General features: G+C 41.0%; 2 protein-coding genes across 4 annotated transcripts in view; both read left to right on the top strand.

The window, feature by feature from the left end:
* Positions 1–21,245, top strand: part of agbl4 (AGBL carboxypeptidase 4) — a 332,443-nt gene that overhangs the window by 249,756 nt on the left and 61,442 nt on the right. The window lies entirely within an intron of this gene.
* Positions 1,395–16,949, top strand: bend5 (BEN domain containing 5). Of its 3 annotated transcripts, XM_040053005.1 has the most exons (7): positions 1,397–2,052; positions 2,176–2,234; positions 3,320–3,450; positions 4,479–4,956; positions 6,887–7,035; positions 9,933–10,146; positions 10,325–16,949. In XM_040053005.1, the coding sequence occupies exons 3-7, from the start codon at positions 3,361–3,363 to the stop codon at positions 10,519–10,521; spliced, it is 1,128 nt and encodes a 375-aa protein (XP_039908939.1). In that variant the 5' UTR covers positions 1,397–2,052; positions 2,176–2,234; positions 3,320–3,360; the 3' UTR covers positions 10,522–16,949. The 3 variants fall into 3 exon arrangements, with proteins under 3 accessions (XP_039908938.1, XP_039908939.1, XP_039908940.1); XM_040053004.1 differs by having other exon boundaries at positions 1,395–2,234; XM_040053006.1 differs by lacking the exons at positions 1,397–2,052; positions 2,176–2,234 and adding an exon at positions 2,241–2,473.

Genomic DNA, 21,245 nt, shown 5'->3' with positions numbered 1-21,245 from the left:
ATATATATATATAATCAATAAGCTAAATAATTACGCACACCCCACTTTTCAGTTATTTATTTGTAAGACACTGTATCTGTTTACCAGGCTTTACAGTTGTGTTTCTTTTGTTATTCCTAAACCAGACAAGAACATTTGTCTTAAATTAGTTTATGAAAAAGAGAATTCAGAATCTAATAAGCTTCAGATGTGAAAAGGATTATCGGGTGGGGTGGGGGGCCGGGGGGAGTACTGTAGGCAGCAATTTTTCTTTCTTCTAGAAAGGAAAAAATATTTGGATGATGTAGCTGTTGTTGCTGATGATGATTGCTTGTCCTTTTACATCCAGCTGGTTATCAGAAGGTGAAAAAAGTAAAAACACCTGTGTAGGTTGACCGTGGTAGTTTGTGCTTTTATATATTTAGAACTAAATCAATACGGTGTTGTACATTTATTGGGTCTGCAATATATTGGTAATTGAGACTGGCAACAGTTACAATAAATCTTATTACACCAGTCAGAAACATGACACACATACCGCAAATTCTCAATTATTGATCTCATGTTTTAAACCACAGTCTTTAGTGGATTGCTGCATTTGTGTCCTGTTTTATTACTGCTGCACATCTATTTCTTGTGTTTACAGTATTTAAGGTATGCTCATTGTTTCTCTGAACGTACTGCAATCTCTGGGGCACCTTTGTTGAAAAAATTGTTTACATTTTCATTTAGCTTCTCCAGGCAGCAGGAATGATATTGTGAGGTTTTAAACACTGGAGATGCTCCAGAAACTGACCCGCCTTATGCTGAAGGGCCCAGCTTTAAGGACGGGAGAGCCACTGAACAGAAGCTCAGATTAACAATAATCCCTTGTTCAACTTGTTGAGAACTTGCTCAAATCTCTCGTCTATCACTCCCATTCCTGTTTTATTTTGCCGGGTGTGCCAGACTGCTCCACTTAGTGTAGACACGCAAGATACCTCTGCCTCAGCCTCAGCCTTCTAAATAACCGTCGGTCCATTCGCTTTAAAATGTGGAAGAATTCAGCTTTTGTAAATGTATAAGGAATGTGTTCAGCTTTGACAGTTCAGCTTATGGATTCTTCACAGAAAAGTGAAACGAGCTGGTCTCTCAAATCAATAACTGGCAGATGTAACTCTGCACTGAAAAGAGTTTCAAGTGCTGCTCCAATAACTGCAGCAAAATGAGAGGCGACGTAATATGTTTTTCAGAGTTATTGTCGTTTCTTTGTTTGTTTGGAAATGTTCTTGTATACATCAACAGACTCAGGGACGGGTCACACAGGAGAGTGAACAAACATCACGGGGAAGCTGGCATTTGAAAGAGGCCTAATCACAACTAAACTAAATGCCTGAAACTATGAAATGAAATATCAGACGTGTGTGTGTGTGAGGGGGGGGAGCCTCTATATAGTTCTGCATCAGTTACTTTTCAATTACAGCAGCCCAAGCAGAACGAAATTGTTAGTGTCATTTATCGACTGTGGTGCCCTCCATTAGAGTACCAACTGAGAGAAATCCATCCTGTTGTATAACCACCTGGCTGTCTTACAATAACAAAGAGTTCATTTCTGTCAGCTGGCCTTAAGTGTTTTGGGTGTTATACAAGGAACAGATGAGAAGTATACACCAGGAAACGCAGGAAAGCACACAGAGACCAATAAAATCTAACCAAGCAGGTAATCATCTTGATAGCTTTTCTGAAACAGTTAGAAGACAGAGTGAAATGCCAGAGGTGCCTAAATGAATGAGATGACAAATCATAAAAAGTTACAAATATTTTAAATATAAATATTTATTTGAGCAATTTTAAAATTAATAAAAAAAATTAGTTGCTTTTGAATACCTTCGCACCCGAGCACTTTCTAACAGCACAGTTAAAATCATGTCTATTACTTATGCCTTGATGATCTACCCTGGTGATGTGGACCAGGCAAGAGTAGCCGAGCGCAGACAACATCCCCAACCCCCCTATGTGTATATTTTTTTAATACTTTGTGAGGAAAAACTGTCAACCATATCCAAAGTGCAGGACCAAAGAGAAGTAAATAATGTATGCTTTTATTAGATTCTTTGAAGACGATATGTGCTACGCGTTACCCGTTTCAAATGTGGAAGATTTCAGACCTCTGCACAAAACAGATTTTGATAATCAGAAGGTGTATCTGGTTCACAGAACTGAAGAGAATGGCAGCGCAGGCCAGCCGTGCGAAGCACAGATCCTTGCCCTTGCAGGTAAGTTGTCCTCCTAACGCAGGAGATTTTGTCTTTTTTAACGCTTCTTTTCGCCGTCTGACCAAGTAACGCTGATGTGCGCGAAACTCAGGAATGTGTCAAACCAAGTGTTTTCTTTTTCTTTTTTTTGACCCGATCTGTCAGGACGTGATCAGCTGGAATCTGACACCGATAGCAACAACAACGTCCTCGGCTGTGGCTAGCTAGATATGCTAGTTAGATATGCTAAGATAAGTTTGGTATGTAGTCATACCTTGTTGTCGGTGTTTTATATGTTCTTTACACTTACTGCGCCGTGTCTCTTAAGTTACCCCTCTTGTTTGGGTTGGGTAGTATTGGTTGTGTCGCTAAATACGTGGCATGTAACGTTAGCGACTCACAACGGTTGTTTACAACATGAAGCTAACGCTTGCTAGCTTGCTTGGTTTGTATTCGTTCCGTGTTAGCATGCTACTGCCGACGTACAGACGCAAGGCTGTCACCGTATTATAAACATATTTGACAGCCGGTGACTGATCTGTCATTATTTTTGAGGCTCTCAAATGTAGTTGAGATGCCAATCCGGCGGCTTTGGTGGGCTGCAGTCTGCATGTTAGCTTTCTTATCGGCAGATTCGTGCCACAGAGGGGTTGCGGTGCTGCAGTCGTTGCAGACTACATACAGCAACCTGTCAGTAACATGTCAGCATCGCAGCCGTTTCATGTAGGTTTATCGTGCAAATGTGATGAAGTGTGCAGGTGAAATGCTTTTGCTCGTGTTTATTTGGAGTTGTAGAAATGTTTGCTCACGGTCGTTTTCTATGCACGATCTTTAGCTACATCACTAATCCCCGAGTCTGATCTGTCTGAGCTGGGAGATCGGTACAATGTCGCCAGCCCAGGACCATTTGTACCGCAGTCCTCTGACATGCTTACATTCCTACCTCATTTAATGCTAAAGTCGCCTTGATGAGGCAGAATGGAGAGGCTAACCAATACAGATGAGAGCACTTCCGTAGATACTTTGAAAAGCATACTTTGAAAATTCATGCAACTTTTTAGGGACTTTTACGAGTTTATTCTTGCTTCTATTTCCGGGGCTCACAGATACAGTAGAAGAATTTGAAGACAGTATAACACAAAAGAAGATGAAAATTCCCAAGATGTCCACGAAGAATTCAGGAAACTCCATCGAGAACAATTTTGGAGAGGAAAGAATGCCACTCAGGCATAAAAAGGTAGGAAGATCAGAGGTACACTGTGGTTGTTGGGCATTGCAGCAAACATATGTGTCTGCTGCAATGCACACATATTGCATCATTTATACCGTCAATCATGTATAAATGATCTAAATCAAAAGGTGTTTAGACTTGTTTATGTTAGTAGTATCATGATAGTCTATCACACTGGGTCCGTGACATGCATTTGAGGATACTTTACATTAAAACTAATTGCATTAAATGTCATCTTTCAAATAGAAAAATTACTCAAGCTTTGCCTTTTACTGTGTCAGAGAAAACCCAAAAAAGTTAAGTAGTGAAAAAAGGCCACATCAACACTCCAAGTATGGGAGCATGTATAACTTCACATGTAAATTTTTTGCAGCGATGCTCTGATATCTAAATATATCTATCAATGATACGTCACATTTTCATAAACTTGGCTGACACCCCAAATCCCCCACACTATTTTTACCATATGCTGGATTAACACAAATTCAGCACTCTGGACAGCTGCCCTTTCACAGACAAATCCTCTGAGCGGCTCATCAAAGAACTCTGTGACTCCTGTCCTCCCATTTCCTATTGAGATTCGCATGTCAAAACAAACAGTTTGAAGTCTGCCTGTCGTGTCATTTCAGACAGATTTGTGGTTTTACGTAATATTTTTCTTCTGTTTTGAGTGGCGTCAGTCATATATTTAGTCAGAGTCACAGCAAAGAATTTTACACAATACTATCTTGATGCATGCTCAATCGTCTGGGTAAGAAAATCCCAGAAAATAAATTATGTTCTTCTGGATGCAGCGTTTTCAAAGTTGAGACTGAAGAAGTTGATTGGATGATTGATGAAGTGTGTCTCCTAATGGCAACACTATGTCCGGATGAACAGAATCGACTTTGTGGGAATACTTGTACATATGAATAAATATTTTAACAGGCCTAACACCAGAGTTCTCAAAGTCCATGACATATTTTTTTAAATATAGGTCAGATTTCATTTTGCCAACCTATTTCGTCTCTAAATTGAGTTATTACTCTCCTCAGGCCCTGTCACAGGACCATGGACGCCCCCTTTCTAACTCATCCAAAAGCCTAGCGGCGGTAGTGGCTCGCCTAGAGAGAAATGCAGCCAGCTCTTGTATGGAGGGCGAGGAGGACCTGGATGAGGACCGGCTGGCTGAGGTGGGAGAGGATGCAGATGACGAAGATGATGATATGGAGGCAGAGCATCAGCGACATCATCACCAGCAGCAACAGCAGCATTTGGCGGTGGACACGGATTGTGTGCCTGAGGTGGCTGCCGCTGTTGTTCCCAGAGTTCTGTACGAGGAGCTGGTTCACAGCTATAGGCAGCAGGAGGAGGAGATGAGGAGGCTACAGCAGGAGTTGGAGAGAACCCGCAGACAGTTGGTGCAGCAAGCCAAGAAGCTCAAGGAATATGGCAGCTTGCTGACAGAAGTCAAAGAACTGAGGGACTTCAACAGGAGACTGCAAGACGTACTTCTCATGAGACTGGGCAGCGGTGAGAGACCAGTAGCACCCACACACAAGCCAACAAACCAGTTACCAGTACCACAAAGTTGATTAGTGAACTTTAACCTCGTCAGTTGTTAAAGAAAACGTTTATATTTGAAATGAATACATATATAGTAAGGAAACTGACAAGTGAAGTGTTTCTTATACAGAAACATCTGAACAGCAATAAAGCCACAATTTCAGTGGAAGGAGTTTAGCAGCAAGCGTGAGGATAGATATTAAGTTTAGTGTTCACTTTATGTCCACACAGCACAGTAATTTTACCATCTCTCTCCTGACAAGGTCTGGATGACAAATGCCGACAATAAATTTCTTTGCAATTATGTGCAAAAAAAAAAAAAGTGTAAAGATGAATGTCTGTGAAGGTTCTCAGGTTCTCTCATCCAGGAAGCTTCTTCAGTTCAGAACTAAAGAAGCTTCTTGGATGGTGATGATGATGATGGCTGAGTGTCAGTCAGTTAATCTGCTTAAGAACTGATTCTTTTATAAAACGAGAGGTGTCTTTAAGTTTGATTTTTGTTACTGTATATGGGTGCCATAAATGTTCACATTCTATTATTGTCGCTGTTGCTGCTAGATCGCCATTGCAACTAACTGATCACGTTGTTTATTGCCACATGACACAAAAACTAACGCATTGTTACGATTCCAAAAGATGGTTGAGCCATATACCATGGCACTGATTTACAATAAGGTAAATCAAGATAAGCCCTTACAATATTAGAGAAAGAACCAGACGATCCTCTTTGAGCAAGAAATTGGTGAGGGCGGGAAGGAAGAACACCCTTTTAACTGGAAGAGAGCTCTGGTTCAGGGAGGGGCAGCTGTCTATTGCGAACAGCTGGATGTGAGGAAAGAGGAAAAGAGAGACGAGGACAAAGCACGAGTGGGAAAACTACGTTTTGATTTCACACAAGGCTTGAACCCCAGTCTGTTGGGTGAGGCTCATGTGACCCATTCATCCAACAGTACCTTGTCCCTCTTTTGCTTCTCCCACCACCCACTAAGTATTTATTATGTCTTTCTCTCACAGTACAAAAGTTCTAAAATCCAAACAAAGTGATGGTCCTGGACTAATGTTATTTTGATTTAGGAATATTAGACACACAATTATATCAGATAAGCCTAAAGAAAAGCACTAAGCTTACATTTAAATCAGATACAGTTTGTATAACCCAGTGTCCCATACAGATTGATCATAATTACCATAACAGGACTGGTTTCTGCCAGAATCAGGATAAGATAAAAACTGAAGAAACCTTTGGGGAATGATGTATACATGTGGAGAGAGATTATAATCCAAAGGGATTTTAACAGGTCTGTTGCTGAAGTGGTAAATCCAGTACTGGAAGTTGAATAAAATGCACTTTGGTTGTGTGATTAAAAGTGGTGTCATTGCAGTGCACAGTGCTGTACATACTCGAGCTCTGCCAGATGCTGGTCTTAACCTCAGACCCCCTGCAGATCTGAACAGAGGCGCCCAGCTACTGGCTAGACCATCTAATGGACAGGCTAAAGATTAAAGCACCCTGGGGTGCTGTCAGGCAGTGGATGGAGTGCGCTGACCGATATTAAAACTCATCAGCTACATTGGAGCTTAGCGTGGCCAGCCACCAAGCCAGCTTAGTTACTGGGCTAAAATAACTGCCTGTCACAAGGCACAGGCAAGCCTGTGCCCAAGGCGCATTGCAAGCAAACAAGCAGGTGGGCACTGCTCCAGCGGTGAAGGCAAAAAACCCCTCACTACTGTACTACTGTAAGAATTCAGGTGCTAGTAGCTGTTTACACCTAGCATTTTTTCCCTCGTTCCTGCTGTATTTTAGCATGTTTTAGTTTCGCCAAGTTGCGTTAAGTGAAAACAGAGGTTTGTCGTTGCTTTTATCTCCATAATTGTTAACGTCTCCTTTATCTCCTAGAGCCTATGCATGACAATGGCACCCAGACAATCAAGGCTGAAGTGGTTGAACCTATTGTTGAGGCCCAGGAGACGTGCAGAGAAGAAGCCAACACCAGTTCCAGCTACTCACCCTCACCTAGAACAGTATACACCTGCAACGACGGCAAGGTACGTTTCTCCGAACTAAGAATTGCTGCGTATTTAATTGCATTTCCAGTTTTCCATTTTCGCTCCAACTAGTACACGAAGAAAACCTTTATTATTAATTTGTGTAATTTCTTGTCTGTGCTGTTTCATGGCTGCATAAATCTGTCTTTTCGTGCTGACATTAATTCTTTAAAGCAAAGTGAAAACAAGAGGATCTTGTGCACGAAAATTCAAACTGATGTCATAAAAGTGATTGCAAGGCTGTTAGCATAGTCCAGTTAATTTCATATTTTCTAATGTAGGAAAAAGAATTGTTCTTGAAGTTCACTCAGTAGTCAACAGGCCTGTTTTTTCAATTATGTTTGCATATATTTAAGTGAACTTCTAATTTATAGTGTAGAGTAGAAAGGGCACTAAAACTCTGACTATGATGGTATCTTAATAACCAATTTTGAGAGCTTCGAATCATTTGGTCCCCTTTCATTTTTCCTTGTGGGTGGCTGTGAACAGTATCCTGATTTTACAGGAAGTGCTGCGTTTCCTCTTAACACCCGTGAATCTGGGAACATGCTGTCATTGTTGATCAGTCCTTTCCCCTAGCTGCCTTACCCTTGCAGGTAAACAAGGTTGAGAAGATTATTATTGTTCCTGCAAGCGCAGCCAGCATCGTCGGTGTTTATTAGCCTGTTAGGGTTCTTTACTGCCCCCACTGCTGTAACTCAACCAGCGTCCTGTCGCTGATGACAGGGGGGGAATTGGTAGTACAAGCTCTGGGGCCTGCAGCCACTTCAAGCGTGAAGAACACTTGCAAATTAGAACTGTCCTACATGAGGGACCCCATATTAATTATTTGCACGAGAGGAATTTAAAGTGACTGACAGGTTAACCCTACTGAGAGTGCGCTGGAAAGGGTGGGGAGGGGTCGTGGAAAAAGAAGAAAAAGAAGAGGCTTTTTCTACCTCGAGGGCAGTAAAAAGCTTGTCTGCTGGCCGGGGGCCTAAAGCACATTAGCTGCACAGGGAAAAGCCTTTTGGATGCTAGCCTAAAGACTTTACGGTGATAAGAGAGTAGGGAAGGGAACGAGAGTCACATATGCAGCCCCTCCGGTACAGTAGCTCACCTAGAAGACCAGGGCAGTCTGCCATGGCTGGCAATCAGCTTGAAGTGTTTGGTCCAGGCTTACGCAATGTACAGTGACTGTGTAAAGAGCCACAGCCTAAGTTTGTAATGAAGGTAATCCGTGCTACAAGAAGATAGTGGCCAGAGCTTGTTTACGTATCCTAGAGGGTGAAAGTGACCCTTCTTGGAAAGTTTGATTTAGTCTAAGCGGGAGGTGAAAGCTGAATGTGTCCTGCTATAATTAGCATGTACTCTGTTTGTCTTCACACTACCAGAATTTTACTAGTCTGTACAAAATCGCTGAGATTACACCACAAGACACAAGAAAAAGTAAAGCACCATCAAGCTGCAAACACACAAACACATCTTCTTCATTATATTTTGGGAAAATGATTAAGGAAAAGCTTACGTTTTAAAAGTAAGCAGTCATTTAAAATCAGTGAAAGGTTGAAGAAAGCTGTTCCAAAGTTTTTGGACTACAAACTCAAAACAGCAGTCCCCTCTGGATTTAAAATAAGAGCACAGAACAGTTAGGAGACCCTGATCAGATGATCGCAGAGGCCTACTGCTGTCAGTAGCTCAGATATATACGCAGAAGCTTTGCCACGTCGGACTTTATATCATATTAAATTTAAAAAAGGAGGTGATGTGTAAGGGCCTGCTAATTTTTGTAAGCAGCCTAGCTACTGCATTTGGGATCAGTTGAAAACAGGCTGAGGAGGATGTATGTTTGTACTAAAAGTTCCAAATCATTGGATGGCAGTAAAGGTTTGATTTTTCTAATGTTTCTTGGATGGAAGAAACACGAGTAGATGAGCTCTGAGATGTGAGGTTTCAAACGCTGGTAAAAATAATAGCAGGTCTTTAGCAGAGGGTTTGATATTGCCGGCGAGCGGCCCGATGTAATGACTGACCTCCTTAGAGAAGTTTTCAGGGCTGAATACAAGAGCCTGATGTCATGATGTTGCCTAGCAACCACCTACCAACGGTCTAAAATAACCAATTTGTAGCATTTATTCACCTATATCACATTATAAAAGTATTGTGTGATTTTTGACTTCATGACAATAGCTTATCATCATATTATATCCACTGTCCACTGTTATTATGCATGATATATTATTACATCATGTTGCTTAGCGATCAACCCTACCAGTGGGCTAAAAGGACCCATTTATAGCATTTATGCACCTAAAATACATTAGGGACACCTTTCATTTCACAACAATAATATGTAACTTTTATAATTTTTATAATAGTTTTACAAATTTCACAGCTATGGGAAATTTGGGTGAGTTCAATTATACATGCAAGTTTGTTATTTTTACAGAAAAATTATTTTTCTGCCCCAAATCATGAAAGACAGATGTTTCTTTTTTTAAGTTGTCTTCATGCTTTCCCGTTTGTCTTGTTTTTTCCTCCTTTGGTCAAGAGCTATGAACATTTCTGTTCAACCATATCTGACTCAAAATCAAATTGCTGTGTCTTCCAAATTCGACCTGTAAAGAGTCACAGTGTAACTGACGTTTGATCCTCAAAGATCTGGGTTATTCCCACTTTTTTTCCCACAAACAAACAAACAGTTGAATAGATGTGAAGCTGTAATGTTCTTTATCTAAAACACGGATATCTACTTTGTCTTCTGTTGACTAAAAATTAATAAAACTAGTTGAGTGTCACAACAATAAATCCTGACACCGTGCCGGTGACAACATACTGTTTGTTGTATAATGAGCCGTAGATGCAGAAGAAGAAGTTTCCAGTTGTGCTTTTCACAAACCTTTGTTTTACGTCTCTAGGTACACCTTGGTGGTGGGATCTGGGTGGAAGAAGAGAAATGGCACCAGCTGCAGCGGACCCAGGGAGATTCTAAGTTCACAAAGAACCTGGCTGTAATGATCTGGGGCACAGAAACCCTCAAAAACCGCAGTGTCACTGGAGTGGCCACTAAAAAGAAAAAAGATGCCTTGCCTAAACCTCCACTGTCACCCAGCAAGCTGAAGATTGTCAGAGGTAAGACAAACGTTTCCTTTTTCTTTAAAATGTATATTTCAAACGTTTGACAAACCCTTCTTTGGACAAGTTGCAAAAATGTTTTAGTAAAGGTAAATTCTTTAGCCTTAAGGCGAGGCCAAAATGAGCGGCTTTTAATTTGATGTGGTCTGATTACTCACACTCGCTCCTTCCCCAGAGTGTCTCTACGACAGAGTGTCTCAAGAGACCGCCGACAGTGCAGAGATAACGCAGAGATTGTCCAAAGTGAACAAATACATTTGTGAAAAGATAATGGACATCAACAAGTCCATCAAGAATGAGGAGCGGCGGGAGTCCAAGCTGCTCATCAGACAGACAGTCAAGATGGAGAACTTCACCTACGATGGCATATAGTGATCAACTGTCACGCCAGCGCCTTCTGCCCCGCGTGGTCTGCAGGATATTGAGGGGACTTGATATGGGTGGTCGGGGGATGCTGTAACCATTTCAGGAGCGGTCGTATTACTTTGGCACATCGGATTGGTTGTTATTTGAAATGTTAAAACAAAGAGGCCCCTTCGCCCGCCCCTCCGTAAAGAACCATCATCACATTTCTGTGAGCCCGCTTTTCTAATTGGCCAACAGACAGCTTTACCCAGTGGTTAGAAACTGAACATGTGAGCTAGCTTGACATAGGCTGGTGTGAGTGTTTTTATAAGCTTTACAGTGGCATTGGTACAGAGATGCAGATTCTTGAGGTTTGTGCATGTGTGTCAAAAGAGAAATTAGGTGTGATTATTACTTTATTGTTCTGTGTCAGAACATAATTGTTGAGTCCTTGAACTTTTAAAAAGTAAGAGATTATTTCCCTGGGCGAACGAATGATGCTAGTTTGCATTAGAGCTTAGATGCGTGAGAGGTTGACTGTTATGGTGACTACTCAATAACTGCTGGGAGTTGGTGCGGTTGGTACTTACTGCATAGAATGGGACATGAGGGTCTCAAATGCACAAGTCTTAATTAGTAACAGCCATATTTCATTTTGCAGCAGAGATTCTGTTGCTCCTAAAGAGATTAATTATGGGCGTGTGCTCCCACTTAACCGTATAACTTTATTATAAAGACAGCTTACTGAGATTTAATGGGACTCTGTCGAGTCTCTAGAATGCTGTATTTGTTTTTTATGTTTTTTTAATGTTAATCTTTATGAATATTTGCCATCCACGAGGGAGCGCAGGAGACGTTTTGATCGGATATCTGTGTGTTACTTTAAGGAAACTTGACTGTTGAGTTGCAGTGGTACAGGCATGTTGAGACCTAGAAAAGCCTTAAATGGATCTGGCAATCACCAGGCACTGATAAGCTCCTGGGTTTTCTAGTATGCTGTGATTGTAAATGTATTGTAAGCTGAAGTCACGACGCTTCATCTGCACTTTGCTGTGAGAATGTACGAGGTGGCCAGGTACTATTTTCTGTGTAGTTCACACCATTAAGTTTGGCTGAGCCAGACCGCTACCCGGATGAAAATCGAGGCACAGCTCTGGTCATCGTCTTGTGGAAGCGGTGTTAGCTACGGGTAAAGCTGTCTGGGATACTATTTTGCTGCTGAAGCTGTCTGGCCCTGCTGAACCCCATAATAACCCCCTCTTGTTTAAGGCACGCCACTGGGGAATTAGAGTAAGGTTGCTCCAGTGACAACTTTCCCTGAGCTATGCCATCAGAACTTTTAAAATTTAGTCTCTTTCTTGTTCTTTCATGTTTTTATTCTCCTCTTCTGTTCTGTGTGTGTGTGTGTATATCTATGTATACACACACACACTTTCTTTTTTCTTTTTGATCCAAAATGGCTTGGGTGGCAATCTGCAGGCTGGAACTAAACGCTGCAGATTGAAATCTCAACTGTGACCTAGCTGTGGCTAACTGTGAATCTACTGCAGAGCTGCTCATCAAGCCTTTCTCCTCCTCACAGTCTAGATTCTCGTTTGTCTGTTGATTTATTTTTCTGTATCATATCGTCCGTCTCGGTTTTTTGTTATTTCAAAAGTTCAGATCAGCCTTTTCTTAAGCTACTTTATTTCAGTGTACATAAGCAACTCTTTATTATTATTATTTTCCACCAAACATTGATATTTCAGTTTGTAGTCTTGTTACAGTTTCAAGCTTCTGGACAAGTTTGGTTTAGCAAATTGATGTTGTATTTCCACGTTACCTATCAATTTCTTGTGTTTCTTTGTACACTTTTTTAATTTTTTTATATGAATTGTTGGCTTTAAGCTTGACGTTGTAATCGAACTTAGATCAGCTGAGTCTACAAACATATGTTTTAAAAAGGAAAAAAAAAAAGTATCCCTCTCTCTTAGCCAAAGCGATCTCTGGAAAATGAGACGAGGCTTTTCTTAACACCCGATTTCAGCCGAGCCCGTACGTTATATTTACTATATCTGTTATTTGGCAAACCTCACTTAGGATCTACCTGATGATCACGCCATAGTATGATAAAATTCTGTATTGTTAAACCATTGCGCTCCAACGGTTGAGATGCAGTAGTTAGATCAACACAAATCATTTACATTGAATGCACTTTAAATGGGCAAATTCTTCGATCTTAAAGAAATTTTTTTGTGGTATTTGTCCTTTATTTTTTTTTATTTTTTTTTCAATTAAAAAAACAAACATGTCCTCATAGATTAAGGCCTAACAATCATTGTATTATCATGAAGCACCTTAAGACATTTTTTTATGGTTTATTATGGCAAGAATGAGTTTTGGTACATTTTGATTCATTTGTCAGATTTGCCGCTAACATGCTTGATAGACTTTAGGGCTGCCCCACCCCCCACCCCTCCAGGAGTCGGAACATTCTTGGTCGACCTGAAAAGGAAACACTCACTTTACAGGAAGTGTCAGTCACTCATGGAAACTTTTTTTTTTTTTTTTCTCGCTTTTTTTCACACACAAAATCCAAAGCGTAGGAAGGTGACAGATAAATATTTGTCTGTCAGTCATCAACCTCAAACATTGGTTTTTGTTTCAAATATGCAAGTAGGCGAATGTTGGCCGCTTGGCATGGCCGCCGTCTTTAGACAGTCTGCTTACTGGTGATTGCAGCACAATCAGAATAATTACCTCTTTTGCTGCTGTCTGTAACAGGCAGAACGCTTCGTCCATGAGTTTGTATAATTTTTTTTCTCTGGTATGTAGCGCGGTGGTAATGGTGTTACTTACAATGTTCTGTCTCAGCTTTCAAACCACTTTGTCATGCTTGACAAAACACATTAGAAAATATGTTAAAATATATTTTGGATTAATTAGATCATGGTCACAAAAACTCTGTTCAGCTAGGAAGAGCTTTGGTCAGGGGCAGCCCTAATAGATTTAACAGGTTTCTTTAAAAAAAACTGCATTTCAGTAAGTTAAATTATCTCAATAGTTTAATCTGCAACTCCGTCATGGTCTCGAAAAGAAACGGTTTAAAAGAAAAAAACTTAGTTAGAAAATTGATAACTACTACTATCTGCAAAATGTGATTCGCCAGTATAAAAACTGACCAATGAAATGTGCAAGCTGACTGGAATATGCGCTTTAACCTGATGCTGGTAATGTATAAATATGACTCCTATAGAGATAATAGTGTATTTTTTACAAATGAGTGGTAATCGTGAGCCAAAGTATTGAATGCTGAGATCGAGCTAAAGACGGGGTTTAGAATCAGCAGGGTTTGCACAAACAAAACAAATTTTTAAAAAATGGCCCCGGCCACAGTAACCCGAGCGTAAAGCGCCACCTTATAACGGCGATGTGTTATTGATATACTGTTTGAGGGGGTTCCCTAGAAATTTCCCTTTTTCGGTGCCCTCTGATTTCTCGTTTTGTTTTTCCCTGTACAAAGGTTTATGTGCGCTAGGCTGTGCATTTTAAAAGAAAAGATTTCTGCTGTGCAAAGTACCTTTGCTAAAATTCTAAGACATTGTTGTGTATTGTATTTGTGTTTGTTTCTTTGTTGTTTATGCCAAAATGGGAGGGGTGTGGTTAAAATGATGCTTAAAGAAAGACCATTAATAGAGCTATTACATCATCAAAAATGTTAAGGCCTGTTTCCTGGATGGCCATTAAGCCTAATCCTTTAACTAAAACCACCTTCAAAGGATGAAAGCTGTATGGAAGGACTGTATGTTTTTAACCCAGATTTGGCTTAATCTGTAAAGGCAAGGCCGTTCTTTATCAAATGTACCGAGTCACTTGCAGAAGAGCGGTTTGGGTTTTTAGCAGCATATCAGTAACATACTGTACCGTTTTATTCACAAGCAGAGCCACTAATTTTGGCTTTGCGTCACGACACCAGACCAGTCGGTGCTTTCACCGTTACACTTAAGTAGTGATAGGCAGGAAACGTAACCTTGGCGGCTTTGCGATCGTCTTTTTATGCCACCTTTAGTTCTTTTCTCTCCTGACATTCACGTGGACGATCCTGTCCTCCTCGCTGTTGTTTTGGCTTATGTTGTAAACACCTGTTTAAGCTGCAGAAGGGAAGGAGCTTTGGGTTGCTTTTTGACAGTTTGATTAAGGAAAAAGCGATCTGGTTTTAGCTTCACTGTGCGGAACAAGATAAATGGCTCGGTGCCACTGTTTTCGGAGCTAGGTGTACACGAGACACACGTTTGAGCCACAGATACAGTGTCAGACTTGGTTTAAAATGAGAAAACGGAGAGGAACACATAGTTAGGCCTATATTTTTATTACAGTTATCAGAAAATTTGTATACAATCCACAAACCGGTTCTACTTCATCTAACTTCACCGTCCTACCTCATTGTTACTCTGGTGTTTGTTTGTCAGTGACTGTAAACTATGTGTGTATATTAAAAAAGAAAATCTATAGGAAAAGGTATACCTGGTTACTCTCAACATGTACAGCATATTAAAAACTTGTAAAACACCTCAGTACACAAATATCATTCTTAGGAAGAAATCAGTTTTATTACCTGCTTAAAGATGCTGCTGTAAAGGGGTGTCTGTGTGAGGGGTCGTCTCCGAATATATATCTTCGCTCTTTGCTATGTTGTGCAGTTGATCAGTGGTTGTGTTCTGTCTCTGTATTGCATTCTGAGATTTTTACTGGTTGACGGTGCTACCAGCAAACAGTTCGAAAACTGATCTATCGGACCTCAAATGGTGCTGTTTTTCTATGTTTTTATCGTCATACGGCTATGTTTTATTCAGGTGTGTCAACCGCCACTATCCCCTCAGCTTACTCGAATTCTAAAGCCAAAATATTTCACAAAAATCGATAACCCTGCTTTTACTGTATCAACTATATGCTATCCATCCAAATATTGTAGATAGTGATTATATCCTCAGCTGTGAGTTTCAGAAGTACCTCAGAAGTTGCCGATTTCAAGTGGATGCATCTGCTTTTAGCACCTGTTGTCTATCAATTTACATTGTTGCAGTGTATTTTCGGAAATATGCATTTTTACTGATTAGATCAGGTTACACTATAGATAATAGATGATTATTAGCTCACACTCAGATGTCGACGATGTGAAAGTTAGAGGAAGCCACTGTTCACCGGTCGCATGCCACGCAGGAAATCTCAGTCAGACTGGGACGACGGAGTAGAAGAGGTCCTCAGCAAAAAAACAAAACCACACGTTAAGTTTGAGTCCATGTTAACCTCAGATTGTGTTCTAGAAGAGGGATGAAATGACAAAATACCCACGTAGAGGAATGTGTCAACTTCTAAAATTTGGACCATGCCAAAAATGCGATCAGGGTATATTCACGAAGACTGTTTTTTGTCGACGTTCCTGTCCTCTTGAATAATTATCTGTGATTCCCCTGTTGCATCGCTTTTTCCCTCACCGTCACTTAAATGTAATTTAAATGTTAAAATTATGCATTTAGTGTAAGAAAGTATTAACGATTGACTTACTGTGAGTAATTATACAAAGTGCATTATATTTTCTTTTACCCTGTACCAATGGAATCTTTTCTGCACCAAAGTGTTTTTCTGTTGTTTTGTTTTTGTTTCTTTTATTGAGAGAAAAGGGTTGTGTCCCTTTTCAGTATGTTTCTATGTTCTTACTGATGGTTATTGTTTTCATTTCCAACCGTGCTGGTGAACATGAAATGTGCTGGTACCTCTCTACTGTGGGAAGAGCGTGTGTTCAGATACACAGCAGTCGTTTTCACGGAAGCACTTAAGCCATTCGTTGGACTGTTTTAATAATAGTTCAATTGTAAGCTTTGCTCTGGTCCAGGGTATTGACCCAGGGAGTTTGTGTGTAATTGAATTCCTATGCAGGTGTTGAGTTACTTACCTGGTACCACATCACTGTCGGGTAGAGGGCCAACTGCGGAGATGGAAAACTGGGCCTCGAGATTGAGTTAAAGGGGACAACGGCGACATGACAAATCCATACAGACCTATTAATGACATTTTCATACTTGTATTAAATGAGCTATACAGGGCTGCTTGGATATCTACCTGTCTGTATTAGGTATAAACGCATTGCAGTGATCATTAGGGAAAGACAGGGTTATTACTGTATGGAGTATTTCCAGTTGGTATGATAATGTGAAAAGAATTTCAAGACTTTTGGAGTTGACACTCCCTCATTATTATAGCCTCCCAGAGGCAACCCTACATTTTCAGAAAATGTTATAAGTATATGCGATAGAGAGTGTACATGTCTTTGCTAAACCGGCCACACCTCTGCTATGCGAGCAAGTCTTTGACGCTTAGCATCCTGTTCTGTGTTTTCTCTTGCTGCATTCAGGAACACCTGTTTAATGTATAGATAAACAGAAATAAAATTGAGACTTTTATTCTATCAGCACAAACCTTGTGTCTGTGGTTTTTTGGGGTGGGGTTTTGTTTGTTTGTTTTTTTGCTCATCTTCCTTTGGGGGAAACTGTTAGATAAGACTGAAGAAATGCATCCCCATCCTTGTTACAGCCCTTTCTTCATTTTATATTTATTAATTTTTTTATTTTTTGATGTGAAGAGTTTGTTTTTATGCGTGCTAGCAGCATCGCTAAACCAGTTTGGTCCATGCACCCACATAAAATCTGGAAAACTGGAAAGCTCCTTGAGAGGCAGGCCACCTAGACCAAACAAGTTCAAGTATCTTGGGGTGTTATACACAAGCGATGGAAAGGTGGAGCGTGAGCTGGTGAATCATCGGCAGCAGTGTGGGCATTATACTGGACTGTTGAGATGGTGATGAGCCAAAAAAACCACAGTTTTCAATTTACCCACTGATTTGGTAAATGGCCTGTATTTGTGTAGCGCTTATTTATGTTGCATCCCTCACCTATGGTCATGAAATCTGGGTGGTGACTGAAGGAGTCGGCCGAAATGAGTTTCCTCTGAAGGGTGGTTGGGCTCAAACCTCCGGAGGAATCTTGGAGTAGAGCTGCTGCTCCTGCTCATCAAAAGGAGCTAGTTGAGGTGGTTCAGGCATCTGGTTAAGATCCTTCCTGGGGCGACTACCCTTGTAAGTGTTTTGGGTGAGCCAAGAAACTGCTGGAGAGATTATATTTCCAGTCTGGCCTGGAAATGCCTCAGAATCCCTCGGCAGGATCTGGAAAGTTTGGTTGGGGAGAAGAATGTGGTGAATACCCTGTGATCCCACTTCGTAGAAGAGAAATGGGGAGATAGATAGATGTACTACAGGGTTGGTCCACCGTTGAACCTCAGAACTGCCTTACTTTTCGTGGCATGGATTCAGTTAGATGCTGGAGGGATTCCTCAGAAGCTTTGGTCCATATTGACATGATCGCAGCCTGTCTGCAGATTGGTTGGCGGCACATCCCTAATACGAGTCTCCCGCTCCACTACATGCCAAAGGTGCTCTATTCGATTGAGATCTGGTGACTGAGGAGGCCATATGAGTACAAGTGTCATATTCACAAAACCAGTTTGAGATGAGCTGAGTTTGTGACATGGTGCTTTATCCTGCTGGAAGCAGATGGGTTCTTCATTTTAGGTTTTTGGGGGGATTTTTTGCATGCAGCTTTCAGAACCTACAGCAAAGAAACTGCAGTGAAACCCCCCTCCTCCTTCTTCTTCTTCTTTCAACTGACCCTTTTAGGGGTCGCTACAATGGATCATCTGCCTCCATCTCTTCCTAGCATACTCCTCTGTCACATCAACCATCTGCATGTCCAATTTAACTACATCCATAAACCTCTGAAATCTTGATGTAGCCACTTTGATGTCACCCATCAATTTTGAGCTTCACAGTTGGAGTTTCAGTGTTGGTATTATGTTTCCAGATAAAAGAAACTCCAATAGAGAAACATGTCAGTCGTAAAGTCACCCCAGTCAAAATTATTGACTGAGCCCAAACCTTTTGGGGTTTCAATGGTGGGATGTTGGGAATTTTAACATGGAAGTCTGTAGGAATTAACTTTCATTTGCAGCCATCCTCTAGCGACACCTGCAGTTGATGTCACTTCCACATTGGATTCATTTTTCACCTCTGGAAGTTGCCTCTTGGCTACCGTGTTGTTCACTGGCACATTTTCAGAGGTTGGAGGTAAACTAAACTGAATCAAGGTTAAAAATTTCCCATATCTTGAGGTGATATGGGAACTAAACTTAGTTTGAGTCTTAAAGGTGTTATTTTTACGCTGCAGCAGCACATAATTGATGTCAAAAGAGTTTCTCCATTTTCAAATTGGGGGCTGTGTGTGTGGAGTGATTCTCATAAAACCTGAATGACCCTTTGCTAATGCAAATTCTTCAGCACACAGAAACCTAACCAACTTTTAATTTAAATGAAAAAGAGACATTTTTAAATTTAAGTTGGTCATACAATACCAGAGATTTACGTTTGCAACATGTCACCCACGAGTTTAACACAACTAAGACTGAGAGATTTCCAGACAGAGGCGGAGGATGAAAGTGTGATGTGTAGCTTCACAGAGGTGTGTAACCGTTTAAGTTCTTTGTGCCTTCTCACATCTTACCTTACATTAGTTTTCCATCGTCACAGGCTGTGTATTGGACTTCCGTCACCACACAGATCAATCCACTCGCCTGTACGTTTTGCACTTTTATTCTAAGTTTAGTGCGTGTGGGGTTAACGCACAATGTTTTCAATATCATAAACGACATAACAGGGTGATTCAAGCTGCACTGTGCCACATGACATGCCGATGATTGGCAGCTCTGTCTCTAACACTTGTACAAACCCTATTGCATTAACAGCTGAGATGTATAGACCGAGATAACACAGAAATGGGGTGTTGACACATCAGACTGATTGTAAGATAGCTCTTTTTTTTTTTTTTTTTTGCAAATGAATGTAAACGAACATTGTCTCTGAATGTCCTCCTTTTTGTATAGTCCACAATAGAAACTGATGGGAAGAGTGCCTCCTTTCTTTATATACAGACTGCACCTCCTTCATTTCTCCCTGTCCCTCTCTCTTGTCTTGCACACTGAAGCATTTCCATACATTATTGCCTCTGTAAGCAAGTGTGTCACGCGCCCAGGCTTTTCCTACAGCCCAAGAGGACTTCTCAATGTCATTATCGCTAAAGCCTGCCACATGTCTATAATGTATTGCTGCCTTTCTTTATTGGCAGCGTGATGATTCAGTAGTGGTGATGATGGATTAGTGCTGGCTGGGTCGAGCTGGGCTGGGCTGAGTCCGTCCAGACTGGGCTGGGCTCTGCAGCCTGGCTCTCTGTCGCATAAACACCATGTACTCCTCACACACTGCAGTATAGAGGGAGACATATTGTATTTATGTCACACACACAGTCTAATGAATATGGTCATTTCGGTGCTTTTATGGAGCTTCTTGGAACATTGTCTGATTCATCGTGTTCACCTTTTGAATTTAATCCAGACATGGCGCACGCAGCAGCTCTGCATAATAGGTGGCAGTAATGCATTCTCTTTATGACATTGTTAGTGTTTTGAATGGGGAAATATAACCGCATTTGCCTCGTGGAAGGGGAAGTTCAGAGTGGGTGCGCCGTGTGCATATGTTACCTCAGAGTAACAAGGTTTGTTTCCACGATCATAAACACGTACACACTGGGTTTAGAGGAAGGACGAATAGTGGCATGTTTTATTGCTGAATATGAAACACAGTCCACAAAGCACATCCACCCAGACTGAACTAGATTTAACGGCACACTGGCCACCAACTAAAAGTCTAAACCCAACGCTCAGGACTTGATTATAGGATTTTGAGTCTCTCCACGCCAGCTTCTTGTTGTTCGCTGTCATGGCGGTTTGGCTTCAGCCGCAGCGCGAGAAAATAAATGGACATTAGTCTTAATTTCTTATCGCTTGCAGCAGTATCTGACCATCACCGCTGCTGCTGTAAATCTTTCCCGCGCCGGCAGACAGAAGAAATACATCCCGATCCTTGTTGCAGCTCGTCACAAGCACGATGGAAATTTGAGCACACATGCAGCAGTTAACATTTTCAGTATTGTTGATCAGGCCCTATATTAATTTTGTCCATCACCGACTGATGCGATATATTGACTTTAATTCCCTTTGCACTAAACCGAGTTATTTCGCTTATCCTGCAATATTTTCTCCCCAAAGGCAGGGAAGGTTTTTCTCATTATGGGAAACAATTAACTAAGTAACAAAAGAGTTGAGCTTATGCTTTTCTAATCGATTCTCGTTCGTGCTGTTGTTGTGACTGTAGGTGAAGGAGTTATTTGTGTTTTTCATTTAGAGCAGTTTGGTAGTTTTATCTGTGTACCACCTATTTACACCATGCAGAGTATTTATATATATATATAGTCAAGTAAAATATGCAAGAGCCTTCATTGCCATCTCTGCTGCTTTGTTCATTTCAAAAGTTATTGCAGGTGTGACATCAACTTGGTACTTTAGCAATTCTGCCTTTGGTCTTTGCACACATTGATGAAGCACCACCCATACCTTCACCCATCTGGGTGTTCATACATTGTCAGTTAGCTGTACGATAAGATACGCTGGTAGGTCTTGACTGTTAAATTCCTTGCTGCCAGCGATGTTCGGAGGTCCTTATCGTTTTTAAGGAGCTTATTTTGCTGCTTCAATGATAAAAACTGGAAAAGTTTCGAGTCCATCAGCCCCTCCAGTAAGTGGATGCAAAACTCTGCTCGTCTACCCTACAC

This window comes from Simochromis diagramma, unplaced genomic scaffold (genome assembly GCF_900408965.1).
Source record: "Simochromis diagramma unplaced genomic scaffold, fSimDia1.1 OVJJ01000419.1, whole genome shotgun sequence".
Classification (NCBI taxonomy): domain Eukaryota; kingdom Metazoa; phylum Chordata; class Actinopteri; order Cichliformes; family Cichlidae; genus Simochromis; species Simochromis diagramma.
Note: the sequence above shows the minus strand (reverse complement) of the source record. Positions and strands in the feature narration are given on the sequence as shown.

Excerpts from the sequence above, each read along its gene's own strand:
- bend5 (XM_040053004.1), top strand. The coding sequence starts at position 2,051 with ATGTATGCTTTTATTAGATTCTTTGAAGACGATATGTGCTACGCGTTA. Across the intron at positions 2,235-3,319 it reads ACAGATCCTTGCCCTTGCAG|ATACAGTAGAAGAATTTGAA; the intron begins GTAAGTTGTCCT and ends CGGGGCTCACAG. Across the intron at positions 7,036-9,932 it reads ACACCTGCAACGACGGCAAG|GTACACCTTGGTGGTGGGAT; the intron begins GTACGTTTCTCC and ends TTACGTCTCTAG.